Here is a 19,460-nt window from a genome sequence, read left to right on the forward strand (position 1 = left end):
CTGCGGAGCATTGGATCTTAAACCCGCAGCCCCTTTCCATGTTAAAGCTTCACCCATCGCTCTTCCCCTTTCCTCGGAGCTCTAGTCGTCCGTCGCTTCGCTTCGTACCAAACGAGAAACAAAAACCCTAAAAAGGTTCGAAAAAGGGATTCGTCGATTGAAAAATCCACTTTATCCCCTAATTTTCTATTTTTAATGATTTATCTTGGTTGATTTTATCAGGGTTCGAGGGAAGAGAGAATCGGCTTGATTAGGGATCGACTCTATTCGGTATGTTTCCTTTTCTAAACTTTGGACATTGTTTTTTGTTTGGTGATGGAGATTTAGTAGCTCAAGATAATATATTAGTATTTCGCTTTCAGATGCCATTCTGCAATCTAATGCGTAAATTTTTTCAAATCGAATGCGGGGATTGACTCAAAATAGTACCTCTTCGGGATCATATTTAATATCTAAATTATAAAAGCGTTCTCGTTTCTCTTCATTGTGATTGCTTAGCGCTTTTCCTTTGGTGTTCAATTTGCTTGCTTCGAGATTGAAAATTGGCTTAGATAGCTTCCACTTACGTATTCTAGACTTTCGTTACTTTGTCATGTTTAATTTCTAAAAATGATCTTATGTATTTCGAGTTGGGCTTTATACCTCATTTTGTTGCGATATTTTTGCTATAGGGGACACCTTGGTAGTCAGTTAATGGTGGTTCTTTGTGTTAGCACCAACATTTGTTCCATCATTTTGATTGGTTCAAATGATGCATCAATTTCAGACAAGTCGGCGTATATCTTTCAAAAATTAACCTGTTATTAAGAACACAATGATGCCTAGGGAGGGCACTGGAGGACTGCAATGAGCCTTGTAATTAGCTGTTAGTATTCCAACTGCCCAGCAAATTTCTGATCATGGATTTATGGTTGCTATGGAGACTGACGGCATTTCTAATTTTGTATAAATGCTTGATATCTGGTGCAGCTATATTGTTGTGGCCCAATTTTGTCGAATTGTAGAGATGAACTTGACCCCCATGAAGTTTTTATCCTGCTTGATTATTTTTATGCAAATAAAGCTAAACTAACTGTAATCTAGATCCTATTGGTTGAGAAATGATGCTTGTTCTTCTTTCAGAGAGTATGACAGGGCAAGGAAGCTATGTCCCACCACCATATATTCCTCTTAATCAGTCAGAACCTGAAGCTGACGGTGCTTCTGCAGATGATAGTCACCCTTCACATCGTCCGATCGGTCGGGACCCTACACAATGGTCTTCTGGAATCTGTGCTTGCTTTGATGATATGCAGAGCTGTACGCTACTTTTTGCCCTGTGATCCCTAGGTTTTCACAAGGAAAAGTGAAAGGTGCAACTTAATTATATAATATGATAGAAAGTATTCCTTCCCTTTTTGCCTCTAAAGGAAATTTTGATGAACATTAGGATTTTTGTCATTCTGTTGGGGTTAGACTAGTTACTGCCCATACAATGCACTGCAATATTTCACTTACATTATAATTATCTAGGAGTCGTATGATCTAGATAGTAGAGCATCCTCCTAAATCTTTAGTAATGATATGAATGGACTAGTAAGGTTCGCTGTCTTAGTACCGGACCCTATATCGGTGCTACACTAGCTTAGTATTAGTACAATACAGTACGGAACCAGTGCCACACCCAGTACGCCATCCGTACTAAGTACCAGTACCGGTACCTTACCGATTTGGTACGGTACCGAACCGTACTATCTGGTTCGGACCAGTATGGCGTACGATGCGGACCAGTTTGACATTTTACACTATGCATACACATAGAGAGATAGTCCTGCATTTCTCTTAGATTCAAATTCTTGATCCAGAATGGTCTATCATACCTAAAATATTTTCTAATAATAAAAGATGGAAATGTACCGGGAAAAAATTAGAGAATAACTGATACTCTGTAACACCTTCAGCTTATCTTCCTTCAGTAATGCAGAATTTGGAAACATTTGATTTTGTAAAGCCTATTGACTATCCTAACAATTCTTTTTCATTTTATATATGGTAGAAATATACAATTATAAGCAGAACTAAAGAAAACTAAATTGCAATAAGCTGTCAAATAATTAATAATCATTGGTTAAAAAAGGATATTAGTTATTAGAGGTTATCAATATTATTTGCTGTGTAATTTAAGAATGTTATAGTCAGAGCTAATATTTTTTAGTCTTGACATTAACATATAACTTGATGTTTTATTATGGGATATGACCTGATTTAGATGTGATATGAAGCCAAAAGTTTAATCCTTCAGATCTATTTAGGGCTGTGAACATAGAATCTATTCATAAAACTGATTACTATTGACATCTAAAAATAGAGAGAAATATTTCTAGCTTATAAAATTGGAAGATGAGCCGAAGACTACCTACTGGATCTTTGTGAGTAGGTGGGTTTGGTTTGGAGTTAATCTCAAACCTGAACTATGCAAACTATTGTTAGGCCTAGAAACTACTCAGTGATGGAACTAAACTTACTTAAAGGTCCATTAAAAGATCAACCCAGGGTAAAACAAATCTTTGGATGGGAACCTTGTAGAGTAGAACAACCATGGATGTGCCAAAGATCATGCCACCCTCAATAATCAAAACATGTTGCAAAAAGTTCCTCATTGTCCTATCGTTTGCTCCACTTGGACGATTGGAGAGATAACATCTGTCTGACATCCGATGCATTAATCACATCCATTTTACTCCCATAGAGTTCTTGGATACCCCTGTCATGATGACATTAATAAACTAGTCCAAATTGCAATTAGAACCAAATCTGATGCCCCTATCATGTGAGTCAAATTAGAGTTTATATTTGAAATCTTCAGAGAAAGTCTCAATGGGCTTGGATATGGTTAAGATCATGTAGTATATAAAATTATAGCTTAATAGTTCCAAGGATTTAGGTGCTGGTTGTACTGGCTGGCGCATACTGTGTTGGGCCAGTATGAACACCTGCATGCATCAGCATTGCACATATTTAACTCTTTTTAATATATTTGACTAAAAAATGTTTTTTGGACACAGCTTGGTACACATCTCGACACATGATTAGCGTGATGGAATGCCAGGGGCTCTGGCTTTTAAAACCTTACTTGGTATATACATATTGCATTGTTCTGAGCTCATAGAAAAATGCATGCATACTACATACAAATTTACATAAATGCTTATTTAGAAAGTGAGAGAATAATGTTGGTGTACATATATTGTGATTTGTAAATTATTTACTACTCAGATATTGCAAAAGATTCATTGTTATTAGATATTATAGATTGTCAATTATAAATTGTTTTGGCTTCTCAAAAAAATACAAGTTTTTAGTTATTATTATTTCACCGAATATTAGTGTAAAGAGGGATGAGTCTGATGCTCAGATATTCTTATGAAGTGAATCTTGGCAAGGTCCATACTTATAGAAATATAAAGTAAAGAATATCTATAGGGGTGGTTGGCCTTATAACACACTGTAGTCTTAACCCTTGCAATATTTTAATTTCTAAAATCTATTGCTAGCCTATCCTCACCTTTTATGGTTGAAATGGATCGAATGCATATCAGATATTGGTATTCATATCCTCCATTTCTATTCATCTGATATAAATATAGATATGCATAATTAAAGAGCTAGGGTGTCCATATTTGATCTAGGTGGACATGGCTGAGTCATTTTTCAAATCAAAGAAAGATAAAGGATATTGGTTATTCTATGTTTGTTTTATGTGGATATGGATATGCATTGGATTCAGCAGCACTAAGATTCAGTGCTATAATCATGAAAGATGGTTAAGGGGCTGTTTGTTTGCCTGCAATTCAACTGATACATGTTGCAATTGGAATTGCAGTTTCAAAAACTTTTCCTGTTTAGTTATCTGTAATTAAAAACTACAAATACAACTGTTAGGTTGTATGATGCTAAAACAGATATGGTAAACTTGCAAGCAATTTGGTAAAGTTACCTTGTTGAAAACTGTGAGTTGTTTACTTTTTGATTATAGTATAATAATTATCGTATTAATTTTTTAACTATAATGTAGAAAGTAATTATATCTAATTACTATAATATCAAGTTATATAATGGCGATATAATTACTATAGGTATTGTGTATTTGCTTAGTTATCATATTATGTTATAATTTTAATAAGAAAATGAATGTTATTATTAAATTATTGTTAGATTATTACAATAATCATCCCCAACTCCAAATGGGGAAGGAATGTTGTTGATTGCAAGGTCTCAATCATTTACATGGACCCACTTCTCATTCCATTTGTGGGAATTTGATGATTTAGGGTTTAATTCTACCACATCTACTAGGAGTAGCCTTTCTAGTGCTAGCTAAACATAAAATAATGGCTTTTTTGCAACATCAAAAGGGTCCTAATGTAGTGGGATAGTTCGGATTGTTACAACCTCTAGCGGATGGTTTGAAATTGATTTTAAAAGAACCTATTTCACCAAATAGTGCTAATTTCTCCCTTTCTTAAAATAATTATAATTCTATAAAGTAATTTGATATTATAATAATCAGATGTATTCTTATAATCATAAATATATGTATTATATGTATTATTGTAATAATTATTATTAATTTTATTTGATTTTGTAATAATTTTGTATATTATAATAAAAATAAATATATATTCTATATAAATTTATGAAAATAAATAATATATATTTAACATGTTAAATTATAAATTATTAAATTTTTAATGGTTGGAGAGTGGCGATGGAAACCTTTGAGGGCTACTTCAAATTGCGACAAATTCTATGATAGGGATTGCAACCTATTTTGATTGCAGTTCCAATTACATGATTTGGGCCCCTTTTTCTAAGCTCGGATGCAGCCTGCAGTTGAAACTGAGTGCATTCAAGCCGTTGGTATTGGATGCTTCTAGTTCAAATGCTGCATTTGCAACTGCAATCTGTTCAATTGTTGGAAACAAGCAGCCTTTAGAAGTGAATGAAATGCAGTTTGATTATTTGAATATGATTATAACTAGCATGCATGTAAATGCATGAAATAGATTACAATTCCAAACATATCAATTTTTTTTCAAAGAAGGAAAGCAGAAGAAATGATAAGCCTTGATTTTGAACGTTGATCTTCAATGCTAATTCAAAAATTGCATCAAACAAAATTTACAGCTATTTCTAAATCCTCTCGAATAAATCCTTTATTTGAGGGCTGTGATTCTAGTATTGTAAAAGTATTTCTATTTACTAATGCTTTTTTCATATTAAACCTAATGATTTTAAATTTTAAAGGTTATCTTCAAACCTTCATCCAACACTGACTTTTTGATCAGAGAGAATGATTGAGGAATTTGAAGCTTCTGCCAAGCAAGATGTAGCAAGTTATAACCAAAAAGGAGAAAGAAGAGATAGCCTATTGGGTTTGGTTTCTGATCTTGATGTAAATAAAAAAACAAGTAGTATCTTGCATCAGCAAAGAGTTGATTGATTTTATTAACTTAAAGCAACATCCTTGCACCATATTATATAAGCTTATATAAAATTAAGTTTTTATATATCTAATCTGATGGAGATTACTACTAAATTCTAACATCCATAATTACCCAAACAGCAGAAATTGCACTCAATGAAAAAAATAAATTATATCATCAAAGTAATAAGAAAAACCTGTGCTGCTTATCTAGACTATTGCTGCTTCTTATTTGTTGCTTTTACTGCTATTGATAGTTATTGCTTCTGATAGAAAAGGAGAAAGGGAGGAAAAAGGAAAGAATAGATAGACAAGAAAAACAATTGTGGGTAAAGATTAAGAAGAAAAGAAATAGATTCTTGATAACAACAGATGGTTCCAGAATTGGGCAAAAGTGTAGGAGTATATCCCTTCAACTTATTTCTTCTCTTCAGAGTTAGTTATTTTGACTCAAAAAGAATTTGGTGATGGTATTGGGAGCAGAATGGATCGTCCCAAACAATTTGAACTTATAAATATTAAATAAAAAGTTTTCTAGTGTTTCATCCTATGTCACATGTGGTGCTATATATCATTTTTATACGCTACATTATAAGCAATCTGGCTATGCAGCATGGGTACATATGACACAATGTGGTGCAAATTTTGTTAACTCTTCAAAAATTTTTACCTATCCAGGTGGATAGAAAAAGAACCAATAGATACCAATTTATTGCCATTAGTACTTGATAATGCTAAGCATAACCATCAAGCCATGTTTCGAGTATTTGGGGTGACCTTTATTAGTACTTATTGGGCAATTATTCCTTCTTAGGCTGCCTCTGATGTTATGGCTTTTCTAGGTCCTTCCGAATGATTTTCATCTATCTTAGCTGAGGTATTCCCCTTATTTTCCTGAATTATTCAACAAAGATTAGAGATTAGAGTGCCTCTCCTTACTGAAGTCGCATCAGATCTTCATAGTACATGTCTATGTTGTCTCTATTGCTTCTCCATTTGTCTTTAAATTGGTCTGATACCCATAGCTCCGCCAATATACAGATTCTTCATTCTATCCTTCACAATTTTAACCCATATCTCCCTCAATCATATTTCTACTAAAAAAAAGCTTGTTTTTCTTGGACCTCTTTATTGCCCAGCTGTTGCATGCTCTATTTTCATGCATGTAAAAAAGTGTCTGCAGTTCTGCAGTAAATAATTGAATGTTGGAGTTATTTTTTGATTGATTGAGTACTTGTGATGTGCAGTAGTAGTTGAGTCTTATTGAATTTGTCATGGTCCACTTTTTATTAATCTGTAGGAAGTTATTTCTATATCTCTTGCTTGGTGTTAGCTATTTTTTATTGGAAAAAATTTTAAGCTATAGTTTCAACCATAAATAGATGGGATGGGAAAAAGTGAGCAAGCTCTGAACGAATATCTACAACCACAAAAATATTTGAATTTCCTGTGGAATTTGGCAGTTCAACAAAAATCCATTAAAATATCAGTGCATACATGCCTTGGAACAAGTTGTGGCTGTAAAAGCCCAGTTGAGTTAAGATTTTCACCTTTCTTCCTTTTCTCATGTCATACCTAATCAATTCTGTGGTACTTTTGTCATGCCTTCTAATAGAAAAACAAGCTAATTTTTTGTAAAGTGTGTGATAACCTTTATGAGTGCTAGAATGCATATCTTCCATAATAGAAGGAAATAAAAATGAATTGGTCAATACATTTGATTTATAAAATAAAGCATACCTTCCTTGTATTCCCTCGGACCCACGGCTTCACCTTGTTGGCATTATTCTATTGTTTTCTGCAAGATAGAATTATTTCCCACCCCTCTAATCAGATCCAAACAATTTGGAATAGGGGATGATAGAACTGCAATCTTCCTTTTGATCCCTTCCTGAAATAGCATTTGCCACCATCTTTTTTCCTTTTATGCATTCAATAATGAAGCATACCCCATTAATTTTGCAGGCCACTTTCTTTTCTTTTTTTTTTTGAAGCTGTTGCAGTAATTTTTTAGTGCCACTTTCCTTGCATGAGGACTCCACTGATACTTGATGAGTCCTATGCCATAATAGAAGGCATCTCAGAACCTGGTCAAGCCAAAACAGGTTTCTATGCTAAAACAGGTTCCTATGTCATTTTCTTTGTAAGCTACTCAAATGAGTGCTCAAGGCTAATTTATTTTGTGGCAGAGCTGGATGTATTCCATAATAAAAAGCATTGTGCAGAGTTGTTCTCATTGAATGCATATATTCAAGTCAAGACAGTTTGACAGTGTTGCATCTTGCTATGGTCTTTCAAATGGATAATTTACAGTTTGAATGTTGATGGCTTCTAATGTCAGGCCTCTCTTCCTTTCCAGAAGAATATCACCTAATCCGTCTCATGCATTGTGGTCTTTTTTAGTGATAAACCAAAACTATTGATCTGTTGTTTTCTACCAAAGAAAGTCATAACAAATATGGTGCTAGTCTTCTTTATAATGTATAAGTGCAAAATTATAATTCTATCCTGGAAGTTGCTTCCTTGCAAAACTTAAACCTTAAACTATCTTATCAAGAAGCATTATATTTCATTTTATTTTTTTTTTGTGCCTCTTGTTTTATCATGTCTGATTATGATAGTTTAAATTCTTCTGACCTCTGGCTTGTTGTATGTTAACGTGTGAGATTTAAAACAAAATCTCTTTTTTTCCATATAATGGTTATCATTTCAACAAGTGGGTCAGTGTCTCCGTGTAGATGTATGTGGATCTACATTATAGGTACATACTTAATGCATGAGCACCATTTCTTGGTACTGTTTAATTTTAATTTTGTTAGTCTTTCCTCTTCTTCATTGAATTATCATAACTTATCAAAAGACGTGTCTTCGCAAGTGGGGTAGGAAAAACTTCTAACACATTTCCTTTTTTCCTTTCTTGAAATAGGTTGTATAGGCACAATCTGCCCATGCTTCCTCTTTGGAAAGAATGCAGAATTCTTGGGTTCTGGAACTCTTGCAGGGTCTTGCATGACCCACTTTATCTTGTTTGGACTTGTCAATTGTCTCTGTTGTCTCTTTACTGGAGGTATACTGTCAGGATTACCAGGAGCTATGATTGCATGTTATGCTTGTGGGTATCGCAAAGCACTTCGGGCAAAGTATAACCTGCAGGTATGCCAATTTCTTTAGAAAATATATTTGAGAAGTGTCTTTTTGTTTTTCACTTTACAAAGATTACAATTTGATTTTACTGGATCAATTTTTTACTTCAGGCTTTGACTTGTTTTGTGTGAATGACTAAAAGTTGCAAGTCTGCTGAGTCTGAAAGTTATCTTTTTTTTTTGGTGATTTAAGAGGATTATGCATGTTAGGCAATAAGAGTATCACTGATAATAAATGACACGGTAGGACACGTGAAGATAATAAGCTCCTGGCACCTGGAAAGCACTGATGCTTAAAAATGCTGTCTTTGCAGTTACACTCCACCTGAGATCTGCAATGCTTTGTTCATAATGAGCGAATAACAAGTGTCCCTACTAACTTCTAAGTTGGTCCTTGCATTTGTTTATCTAAATTAGTCCTGATGGAATTATTAAATATAAGTTTAGTTATTTCTTCAAAGGAATGTTGATTGGTACCCCCTCCCATGCCCTCTAAACACAGAAAGAGAAAAAAAAAAAGAAATAAGTGAAGGAAAAGGAAGGAAGAATATTGTAGTCCTTGTGTTTGTAGACATTCATTGTCATACTCGAGAACCTTCAATGATTTTATTGGCAGTGCTGTGAGCAAAACTTCAAAAAGAAAGAGCTGTTATTATTGCTACAAAAGGAACTTCTAAGACCCAGCATACTTGCATTTTCAGTTCTTTCATAACTAGTATGCCAAAACAAGATATATATACTCTAAACTTAGAAAGTTATGAAATTAAGCCATAATCACTGCATTGACTTGTTTAAGGGAATTTCTTACTCTTAAAAATCTACGGATACTATATCAAGTCTGTACGTTATGATAATTTAACTGGAATAGTAAGATTACAAAATCTAAAGATCCTCTGCACCTGTATTACCGTGAGTCTATACAAGCCACTGTAGGCAAATAGTAGCATTTCCATGTTCTGCAGACATTTTATATATAGCCTAAGGAGGCCATAACACGTCTTCAAATGTTGCAACTGATCTTGTGCTAGTTTGCTAGACAACAATCTAATCATAAGAATTTGCTTGCTGATCTGTCTACCAAAGAAAAAGACTAACCAACATATGTCACAAAGTGGCAGCATTTTGGCATGTCAAACTCTTTGTAAACCAATACTGCAAGCTGATGAGATAGAAATGTTAGCCTCGAAGAAAAGAGTAGTCAAGAAGTTATCTTCTTCTCTTTAGATTTAGAAATTTAATGTGTTCCAGCATAATCTTTAAAATTCTATTTTTATAATCTATCTTGCAGGAATCTTGATTTCTAATTTGTTCCTATTATCAAGTTACAGTCCCATCACATGTCTAAGGCTATCATGGATGTCGTCCTACAGCATTAGTCTCAATTGTTTTTAACATGTCTATCTCTGATATGGCTAATGTTTTTTCTTTTGAGATATTCCACTAACATATTACTCTGTCATTCAAGACACTTACTGTAAAGAAATTAACCTAATCAAACCTATTTGGAGATATTCCTTCATGTCTTTTTTCTTTTCCCATCTTTTCCAGGAAGCACCATGTGGTGATTTAACCACTCATTTATTCTGCCACTTGTGCGCCATTTGTCAAGAATACAGGGAGATCCGGGAGAGGTCAGATGGCTCTACTCCTGTTCTTAAATTCCCTCCTGTGACCGCTCCCCCTGTCCAGACCATGGAGTTGGATCCACAGGATTAATCTGCAACTGCGGAACGTCTACTCGCTGTTGCTACTTCCGATTCCTAGTATACTGCTCGGCATGTTCATGCAACGTGGCTCGTATCTGTCAAAGTTTCAAAATTTTCCAGTAAAAGAGTACTTTTGAGTCTTGGAACCGCACCACTCTTCAGCTTGTGCGCATGGGTCTAATAGCTTCGCTTTTGACCTGGGAAAATTTGTGCAAAACATTGTGAGATACCATAAACTGTGTGAATGATTTGTGTTTTGACATTGTGTATAACATTTTCAAAAAACCAGTAAAAGATCCATGGATCATATAAATGATTTGTGATTTAGAGACCACATAAAAAAAGAAGAAGCTAAAACAAAGAAAAATCAAAAAGCCAGAACTGCAGGAATTATGTGCGCACACTTTGTTTTGTGTATCTGCATATGATGCCATCAACTTTGTGCAGGCAAGATCCTAAGAGTTGAGCGGCCTTTCAGAAACGTTGCTTTTTTTTTTTGTTTACTACAGGGTAACTAAATAGTGCTATTTTATAGCCTGTGATATGTGTGCATCTTGATTCAGTATCTACAGGTTTTGCCTCATCTGTTGTTCAGACTTTAAGCACTACTTGTCTTAACGTATGATCTGCTGACTCTTGCTGACTCTTGGATGGTGACGAGTGGCTTGCCAATGTCGACTAATGGGTACTTCAGGTGCAACATATTTGCGCTGGTAGAAGATGGAGAGCATTGGTTTTCTTGTATATCATTTTGCTCAGCAGGTCGTTTAGATTCAAAGGTTTCAAATAGTACATTGCAGCAGGGATATGTTTTTTCTACTAAAAAAGAATCTTTTTTTTTGCCATCGTATGTTCAGAAACTTCCCTTCCAGTAACAAATTTCAGTTTCTAGACTGCAAGCATGGTCATATGTAGCAAGCTTGTCTTGGTGGTATTGTTGCCTCAGAAATACAATTATTCCTGAGGATCTTCAGTGCATCTTAAGGTTAATATAGGAACTAGACATGCATACTTGTGGCTATCTGTCATAGTTTTGATTTTACATTTTACTGGAAAGTTACATGAATGGTGCGCAATTTTTTTTCTTGGCTGAATTGTTCTTCTTAACATACTAAAGAAGTTCCTCACTAACTTAAATTTAGTGAATTATGCACAACTTATTCAAGAAATAAATCATGAACTATAAAGCCTATTTAATGTTGTTGGCAGTATTGTTTATTGATATGTTTATTTATCATTTCGTGACATGACCCCTTTCTAAACTTTTGGTGAATCCTCCATATTTTTTTTTAATTTTGACAATACACTGATAACCAAATTGTTTTTGAAAGCCAAACTTGTGTTAAAGCTTCGAACGTTGATTTAATGAACAGCCATCATAGTTCATAATGTTGTAACAGTTTTGGAAAATGATTACTATAACAGTTTCGGGGGCATCTCTATTTCATTAAATTCTAATAGTAAACTTTGTGAGAGTTCTTTGTACAAGACTAACTTCTCATCTCTAGTCGTCCATCCCATTTGATCTGTGAAACAACGAAAATTTAGTCCCCGTTTATGACAACATATGTCAAAGTCCACAGCCATCTTTAAATACAAAATGCATCATGTTTTGCCTATTTTGAGTGCAGTCAAAATTTAGCCTGGCTGCTGCCGGTATCTGAGCACTATTTAAATATTCCAAAACTGGCCCTACACCTCTTCACTAATTCTTATAGGCAAATCATGGTATGTTGTACCAGTTTGTATCGAGTATACCATATCGGTACAGATGGGTGCCGATATCAGTACGCCAATATCGATATGTCTGGCATACCGCATACCGTATCATGCCGATACTCGATACGTTTATCTAGTGCAGCACCGGTACGGAGTCTGATACCGGTACGGCAAACTTTGGGGCAAACCATCCAGTCCAATATTTTGAATCTCTGTGTAGAATTTCCAGACGAAGAGACATTACATGCCATGATTGAAGATCAGAGGTGAAGTCAAATGGTCTAAAATTGCATGTCCTTTTATAGATTACTCTTGTTTTAGATAAGTCATGTCAAACTTTAACATTGAAAGAAGCCATTTTACCACCCTTCCAAGCAAAATAGCTTTATCCATTAGCTACTTCAGTTAGGCCAGTGCAATGAACCAGAGCCGTTAAGTTACCCAAACTATTGCTTAACAAGCCTTCTTAGTGTTGGTGTACCGAGACTCGTAATCGTTCATTCTTTGCCTTGGATAATAATTAGTCCTTTCATTTCTGCCCTTTTTATCATGCTACCGTAAAACTGCTTCTATGGAAAGCCCCATGATGGACAAATACAACCGTATTAATGGTCCTTCTTCCTGGAGTAGGAGAGACGAGAATTGCTAGGTTATGCAGATACGCTTTGATCTTGTGAAATGCTTTCTGACTCTCATCATTCCAGACTATTGGCACATTCTTTCTTAGAAGCTTAAAGATTGATTGGCTCACAGATGAATGTCTATGAATTGATTCTTTCCAAGAAGCCTCTCATCTCTTTCTAGTATGTGGTGATGGCATGTCCTTGATTGCCTTTACCTTTGCCACATCAACTTCGTTACCTTGATTTGATGACAATAAACTCTAATAAGTTTCCCGAGGAGGTGCTAAAAAATGCATTTTGCTAGGTTGTGCCGAAGCTTATTGTCATGCCCCGAACCCATCATCCGGGTCGACCAAGCGACATGGCCACATAATCTCTAAAGCGAAGCCCTAGAGATCGTGTAAGGCCTAAGATGAACAACATTCACATAAAATAAATATTATATCAATATTCGAAAAGCTCATACAAATAACATGTACATAAACTCTCATTATCATATTATCAAAGAAGCGCGCGCGTGCGCGCGCGCGCACACACACATATATATATATATATACATATATATATATATGTATACATATATATATATGTATACATATATATATATATATCAAATTTAACTACTTGTTCAACAACAGTTTCTTATGTCATGTCATCCATTTCTCATTAACTTGATTTTCAGATTTCATAGCAATATTTTTTTGGCTTTAGACTAACCAAGGTCACGACCCAGTCCAAGACTATTAAACAAAATCTCATGTATAAGCCTATGGAGGCTATCCCACACATAAGCTCGTACAGGCTATTTCATGACAAGGTTAGTCAAAATAATATCTTATCCGTTTGATTTACAAGATACTCTTGTCAAATTAATTTTTACTTGCACAGTGCATTTCTCTCAAATTCAAGGTATTATTGTTCACATATTCGTGTTTTCAATATCTAATACATACACAACATACAAGTATATTCATACGGAAAATTATATATACTATACTATCATATGCTAAGCCAAATCTATCAATGAAAACTTACGATGCAAATCTGGCAGTACAAATCAATAAACATGTATATATATTTGTATTGGTGACCAAGTACAAGAATTCTTACCTCTACTGAAGATTGACTAAATACAACAATTACTGATCTACTTCATGATCTACGAGCTAAAATACAGAGTACCCCAATCAGAACCTTCTTATACAAATGACTCTCTCTCTACAGAATCAAACTCAATTATCAAAAAAAAAACATAGATTGGGCTAATAACCTTGATTGCCTACCGGCGTCCACCAGGAGTCCATCATTAGGTCCCTTGAATCCCTTCTACCACTCACCTGGGTCAACTCATTAAATAAGAATTAGACCATGGTATAGGCAACACAATAAACATTAGTAATAAAGTCCAGTGTTGCCCGACAAAGACCAAGGTGAGGGCCAACATACTGCGCAACAAGCATGATTCAAGATCTTCTTTTACCAAGGGTCGACCAGAGGTCCATTGAGAAGGGCATAACCCTCCTCAGGGGCTCATAATACCATGTAGAGAGAGAGACAAGGAGAGGAAAAAAAAAATAAATAAAGAAAGAGGAAAGAAAGAGAAAGATGAGAGGGCAAGAAGAGAGAGGTTCTCTCCTTCTTTTTCTAAAATAGGGGAGAGCCCTTCTCTCCATTTCCTCTTCAATCAAATCCAGAAGAAGCCATGGTGGCCAACCTCGACAATGGCAGCCACATCATTGCCGGCGACGGTGGCTAGCCGGTGCAATTTTGCTTTGATTTGTGATTACTACATAGGTTAAGCTTATTTAGATGGATAAATTTAGTTTGTCTTGGTTAAAGTTATTTTTGGTGTGTTGACCGGGCAAAATTAGCCTTGAGAAAAAGGTCTTGCTGGGGAGGGTAGATGGATAGCACGTTGATATTAAATAATTACTTAATCCCAAAACCTGTCTAGGGTTAGCAATCAGGCTCACGGTTTACATTTATCTTAATCAACCTCGACCCCTACAGGGGCAATCATGTAAATACAGCGCTATATTAGAATTTGCTGCATAACTTGAAAAAAAAAAAACCCTACCTTTTCCTTTACGGCCGCCACCGAGACCCAGGGTTCTCGCCTCTCGCTTCCGCTCCCCTCGCCGTCCGCCGCCGCCGCCTTGTCACCGGAGCAGCCATGGTGGTCGCGAAGAAGACGGTATCCTCTTCGATCGTTTCGGTTTCCATTTATTTTAGAAGTCCCCTTCTTCCTCAGACCCTCTAACTCTAAATTCCCTTTCTTTCCTGCGTTGGTTTTCGTTATTTTTTTGCGGACATCTTGATTATTTTCTCGCTCCATTTTTTTGGTTTTTTGTGATGCAGAAGAAGAGCCAGGAGAGCATAAACAATAGGCTCGCTCTCGTGGTGAAGAGCGGGAAGTATACCCTGGGGTACAAGACTGTCCTCAGATCCCTTCGGAATAACAGAGGTATAGTAATCGCTGTTTCCATCCCCTCTTTTCTTGATCCATTGGTCTTAAACCCTAGGTATCGATCACTACTTCCGTATTCAAATGTCTCTCGGAAATCGTTCTCTGCTACACCGCATTTAATTCTAGCTTTGGCTTCGTGTTGGACTAAAATCCTAGTACAATGTGTTGGTATGCTGGATTTGTGGGTTTGGGACTAGAGTTTGGCTCTTTGGCTTTTGACTCATGCCTCAGAGATGAATGCAGCTCCCTAGATGGATTTCGTTCTTCTGACCCCTCAGAATTCATCTAGACTTGTCTTTACCCTGAATCTAGGTGAATACGTGAAGGGTGAGTACAGCAATTGCAATGAGCTTAAGTGGACAGTTTTCGTTCTGTAGCACCATTGTGAACTGTGCGTATAGTGATCAACTTGACCTAGAGGCATATATGGATTATTTATGTATTTGTTTCAGGCTGTAGTATTAACTAACGAAAACTAGACTGTGACTTAGGCCCTATAATGTCTGTTTCAAATCTCTAACAAAATTTTCTGGATGTTCTCTGTCACCTTTCCATAGTTCAATTTAGTGGGGTTCCTTTTCTAGCTTGTCAACCAGCACATTAGATTTCATTTTACATTGAACCATGATATTAATGTTTGATATCTTTATTTATTAAATAGAGAACTTTACTATCTTAGCTCCTTTTGGCATGTGATGTGGCTGGATTAAGATGTGTCCTGTGTGATGATGAGGATTGTTGAGATAATAGTGTTTGTTTTGAAAAGCAGAACAAATGATATGAATACATTGCTGTGTTGGAGGTAAGAGCATGAGAAGGGAGATTGGCCGTCTGAATATTGAATCATATATGTGCCAACTGTGTATTTTGGATCATACTAATGTTTAATGAGAAGCCAGGTAAATGTGGTTCTTTATGATGAATTGTGGAATTATATCGCATAAATATGACATGAAATAACTCAGATGAGATTTTTCTTTTTTTGTTATTTTTAGCTTACAAGATAGCGCTTTAATTTTACAGATTTCACCTTGATATTTTTTTTTTGTCATTAATCGATTTTCTTAATCTGCCTCAGTGGCAAACGAAGCTAATAGCCTTACTGAAGGAAGTTGGTCTATTTTATCTATTTCTGGTTAAAACTACATTGATGATTTTTCCAATAACACCTGGGCTTTATATGTACATTGAAATTAATTCGTTGCATGTGTATGATTTTTATATGGAATCAATTGGATCGCTAAAAAACTATGTGACTGGAAAATTACATTATTTTGTCCTTTTCTGAACTTAGAGTTTTGACTTTTTGAGCCTTGATTTTTTTTATTCCTTAAGTATAGAAACTTAACCCATGATAATTAATTCTACCTCATGAATTGGTGTTCCTGTTTCTAACGAACTTTGCTTTAATTTGCAGTCTAGTTTGTTGATTAAATATTGCTTTTATATGCATCAGTGGTTTACTGACATCTCATCATTTGGTCACAATTATATATCTCTAGGGAAGTTAGTGATCATCTCAAACAACTGCCCTCCTCTTGAGAAGTCTGCAATTGAGTACTATGCAATGTTGGCCAAGGTTGGAGTCCATCATTTTAATGGGAGTAAGTTATCTGTCCCCCTCCTAAGATTTCTTTTTCATGGTATTTCATTGATTTGTTAATTATTATTAACAACAGTGGCATGTTTGCCTACATTCTTTCTTCCATCTTCTTCTTTCTGTCAAACTTGGCGGTGTCTTTTAATCATGTTTTTTGGGCTTTGTTTTTTTTGAAAAAAATTAATGGCTTCCCTGCAAATATGGTATCTTGCTTGTTTGTTTCTCCATTTCAACATTCGACTCCATCAAAAATTTGTAGTCATTTACTACAATACCAGTATTGAGCATGTGCAAGGTGCATGAAATAAGTATGGATGACATATGTGTAAGATGTGCATGAGAAAATTGGACATGTAAGATGTGCATACGAAAGTGTGGATAGTTCTGATTTCTATCTGATTAAACTATTTTTAACATTTAATTATCTTGACTATGCATTCATAAGAATCGCATGTCTTGTATTTCTATTCTAGACAAAGAACAAAATCTTAATTAAAATGTTTCTTTTTTTTGTTTGGTAGTTGGATGTGTATTAATTGAATATAGGCAAAGACTTCTACTACTTTTGGAAGTCTAATAAAAATAAAAAGTTCTAAACCAAAGGTTTGAGGAGTCTGTTTATATCAAAAGTCCTGACCCAATCAAATTATCATTATCTGCAATATGAGAGGACTAATCCTATGATGCACCTCTAACATATGTTCAACAATGTCTTCTTTACTGTTTCTTGTCTTGGCAATGGTTTTCTTTCTCATGTGATGTCATCGACGTATCTTGAATGTATGATGGTCGGTCACTCCAGACTCATACATAGGATAGATTTTAGGTTCCTTCTTGAATGTATGATGGACACATTACTTTCCAGCTACATTTTATTGAAATGTTGTTGTTGCATGGCATCTAGCTAAAACTCATTGAAGTACTAATACGTGTATGTCCAATTTGCCAGCTCATTGAGCTGGGGCCTGGCTTTGGTATCTCCTTGTTTGCTTGTAATGAAGAAGATGATCTTTTAACCTTTTGCTTAAGATGATAAATGACTGTTGGAAAGCAGGTCTGCATCTTTTTTCTTTTCTTTTTTTTTTCAAAGAAATACTTTTTTGTTTGTTGTGAAAAACACCGCTTTCTGGGGTTTGAACCTGGAACCTCTTCCCTAGTACACAAGGAGGGCTGTGCCTGCCAAGGAAAGGGCCCAAGCAATGTTGGCCTATGCTGATCAGCCTGCATTTGGTTCTGGAATAAGATAATGGGAATAGCAAAAGTTATGCCTATGAGAATACTTGCGCCACCAGTTATTCTAGATTTTGTTTTGCTACAGTTTTTATAGGAACTTGTAGAATGAAGATGTTTTTGGTCGGTGGTATAAACGTTGCTTTTATGCCAATGAATAGATTGTGACAGCTTTCCTATGGAATTGTTATGCCTGTCATAAGCAAGTTTACCAGCTTAATTATTCTTGACTCATGGCTGTTTTCCTAAGACTCTTTGGCAGGCATTAGGCTTACCCCAAGCCTTATACCTGCTATGTGTCCAAACCAGACTTTGCCTAATAGTTTCATATGCACAACGTACAGCTGATGCCTAGAATGGAGAGCACCTGCAACATGACAAATCTGTTATATTCTGCTAATCTGACTTGTGCTGGTCTCCCTCCTGGTGGTGGTGGGGGAAAAGGCACCCTTTGTTAGTGTTGTGTCATTTGGATCTGTGCATATCATATGAGTGGAGGAACTATTGTACTGGGATTTAGACAGCACCTAATATAGCTATACATGCTTTGATATTCTTTTGCATGCTAGTTTCTTGTCATCAAAATTCTGAGTGGTTCAAATTCTCTCTATTTACAGATAATGTTGATTTGGGAACAGCTTGTGGCAAATATTTCCGAGTGTGCTGCCTCAGCATTATTGATCCAGGTGTTTTTTAATGATCTCTCTCTCTCTCTCGCGCGCCCACGCGCTCGCTCGCTCGCTCGTGTATTAGTTATTGGATGATCTTATTTTTGGTGTTTCAGGTGATTCTGATATTATCAAGAGCATGCCTGGTGATCAGTGAGAATGACCATTTCTTTTGGTTGGCCATTCAAAATGTTCTTCTTATGGGGGGGTCTGATTGGTTAGGGGTTTCTTGTTAATTTTTTTTCCTGTTAGCTCTGCTAAATTCTGGCAAGAGAGGTAGCTGTTGGGCAGATATCTAGCTTGAATATATAGATTTTGAATTCTCTTTTTTAATTATTACATTTGACACATAAATTTCTTTTCAATTGATTATCTAGCTTCACTATCTCATTTTCTTTTTCTATAATGTTTTTGTTGCTTAACTTAAAAGATCGCTACAAACAATATGAGACTCCTGTAACTTCTTCTGAAAACATTTTGAGGTCTTGTGGGTGCTTATTAGCCATGGCCACTGATGTGATTGTAACCTCGAACACTGAGGATTGAGAATATATTTTTTCACTGCTCTTTCTCACTTTCTGGTTTGTGCGAAACAGATGTGTTTTCCTGCTGATAGATGCTCAGGTTTTTTCGAGGTTCTCATAAACATGGGATCTTTTGATACTTCAAAAGTTCTTGCAACCTGATGACTTAATCAGGTTATTAAGGTTCAATAATCAGATATACTTGGTCCTCTTCTCGTGTCTCAGTTTGGCTGCTCAATAAACCGATTCAAGAGATTAACTCAATTGATGAAATGTTTGAATTTAAACAGTGTTTGGTCATGATGGATTCTCAAAT

At 35.6% G+C, this 19,460-nt stretch overlaps 2 protein-coding genes across 3 annotated transcripts; both read left to right on the forward strand.

The window, feature by feature from the left end:
• Positions 1 to 10,626, forward strand: LOC103718105 (PLAC8 family protein). Of its 2 annotated transcripts, XM_008806773.4 has the most exons (5): positions 1 to 135; positions 223 to 270; positions 1,123 to 1,299; positions 8,391 to 8,617; positions 10,156 to 10,626. In XM_008806773.4, exons 3-5 carry the CDS (start codon positions 1,128 to 1,130, stop codon positions 10,321 to 10,323), a joined length of 567 nt encoding a protein of 188 aa, XP_008804995.1. In that variant the 5' UTR covers positions 1 to 135; positions 223 to 270; positions 1,123 to 1,127; the 3' UTR covers positions 10,324 to 10,626. The 2 variants fall into 2 exon arrangements, with proteins under 2 accessions (XP_008804995.1, XP_088570058.1); XM_088713932.1 differs by lacking the exons at positions 1 to 135; positions 223 to 270 and adding an exon at positions 750 to 865.
• Positions 10,627 to 14,698: 4,072 nt separating this feature from the next.
• On the forward strand, positions 14,699 to 19,194 carry LOC103718106 (large ribosomal subunit protein eL30). Its single transcript, XM_008806777.6, has 5 exons — positions 14,699 to 14,849; positions 15,014 to 15,119; positions 16,625 to 16,726; positions 18,570 to 18,638; positions 18,737 to 19,194. Exons 1-5 carry the CDS (start codon positions 14,829 to 14,831, stop codon positions 18,775 to 18,777), a joined length of 339 nt encoding a protein of 112 aa, XP_008804999.1. The 5' UTR covers positions 14,699 to 14,828; the 3' UTR covers positions 18,778 to 19,194.
• The last annotated feature ends 266 nt before the right edge of the window (positions 19,195 to 19,460 follow it).

This window comes from Phoenix dactylifera, chromosome 17 (genome assembly GCF_051530095.1).
Source record: "Phoenix dactylifera cultivar Ajwa chromosome 17, Ajwa_hap1_PhDact_Kaust_v1.1, whole genome shotgun sequence".
Classification (NCBI taxonomy): domain Eukaryota; kingdom Viridiplantae; phylum Streptophyta; class Magnoliopsida; order Arecales; family Arecaceae; genus Phoenix; species Phoenix dactylifera.

Bases quoted from the DNA above. Each gene is read 5' to 3' on its own strand.
- LOC103718105 (XM_008806773.4), top strand. From the start codon at position 1,128: ATGACAGGGCAAGGAAGCTATGTCCCACCACCATATATTCCTCTTAAT. The intron at 1,300-8,390 runs GTACGCTACTTT...TTCTTGAAATAG, and splicing joins CTTTGATGATATGCAGAGCT to GTTGTATAGGCACAATCTGC. The intron at 8,618-10,155 runs GTATGCCAATTT...CATCTTTTCCAG, and splicing joins GGGCAAAGTATAACCTGCAG to GAAGCACCATGTGGTGATTT.
- LOC103718106 (XM_008806777.6), top strand. From the start codon at position 14,829: ATGGTGGTCGCGAAGAAGACG. The intron at 14,850-15,013 runs GTATCCTCTTCG...TTTGTGATGCAG, and splicing joins TGGTGGTCGCGAAGAAGACG to AAGAAGAGCCAGGAGAGCAT. The intron at 15,120-16,624 runs GTATAGTAATCG...ATATATCTCTAG, and splicing joins ATCCCTTCGGAATAACAGAG to GGAAGTTAGTGATCATCTCA.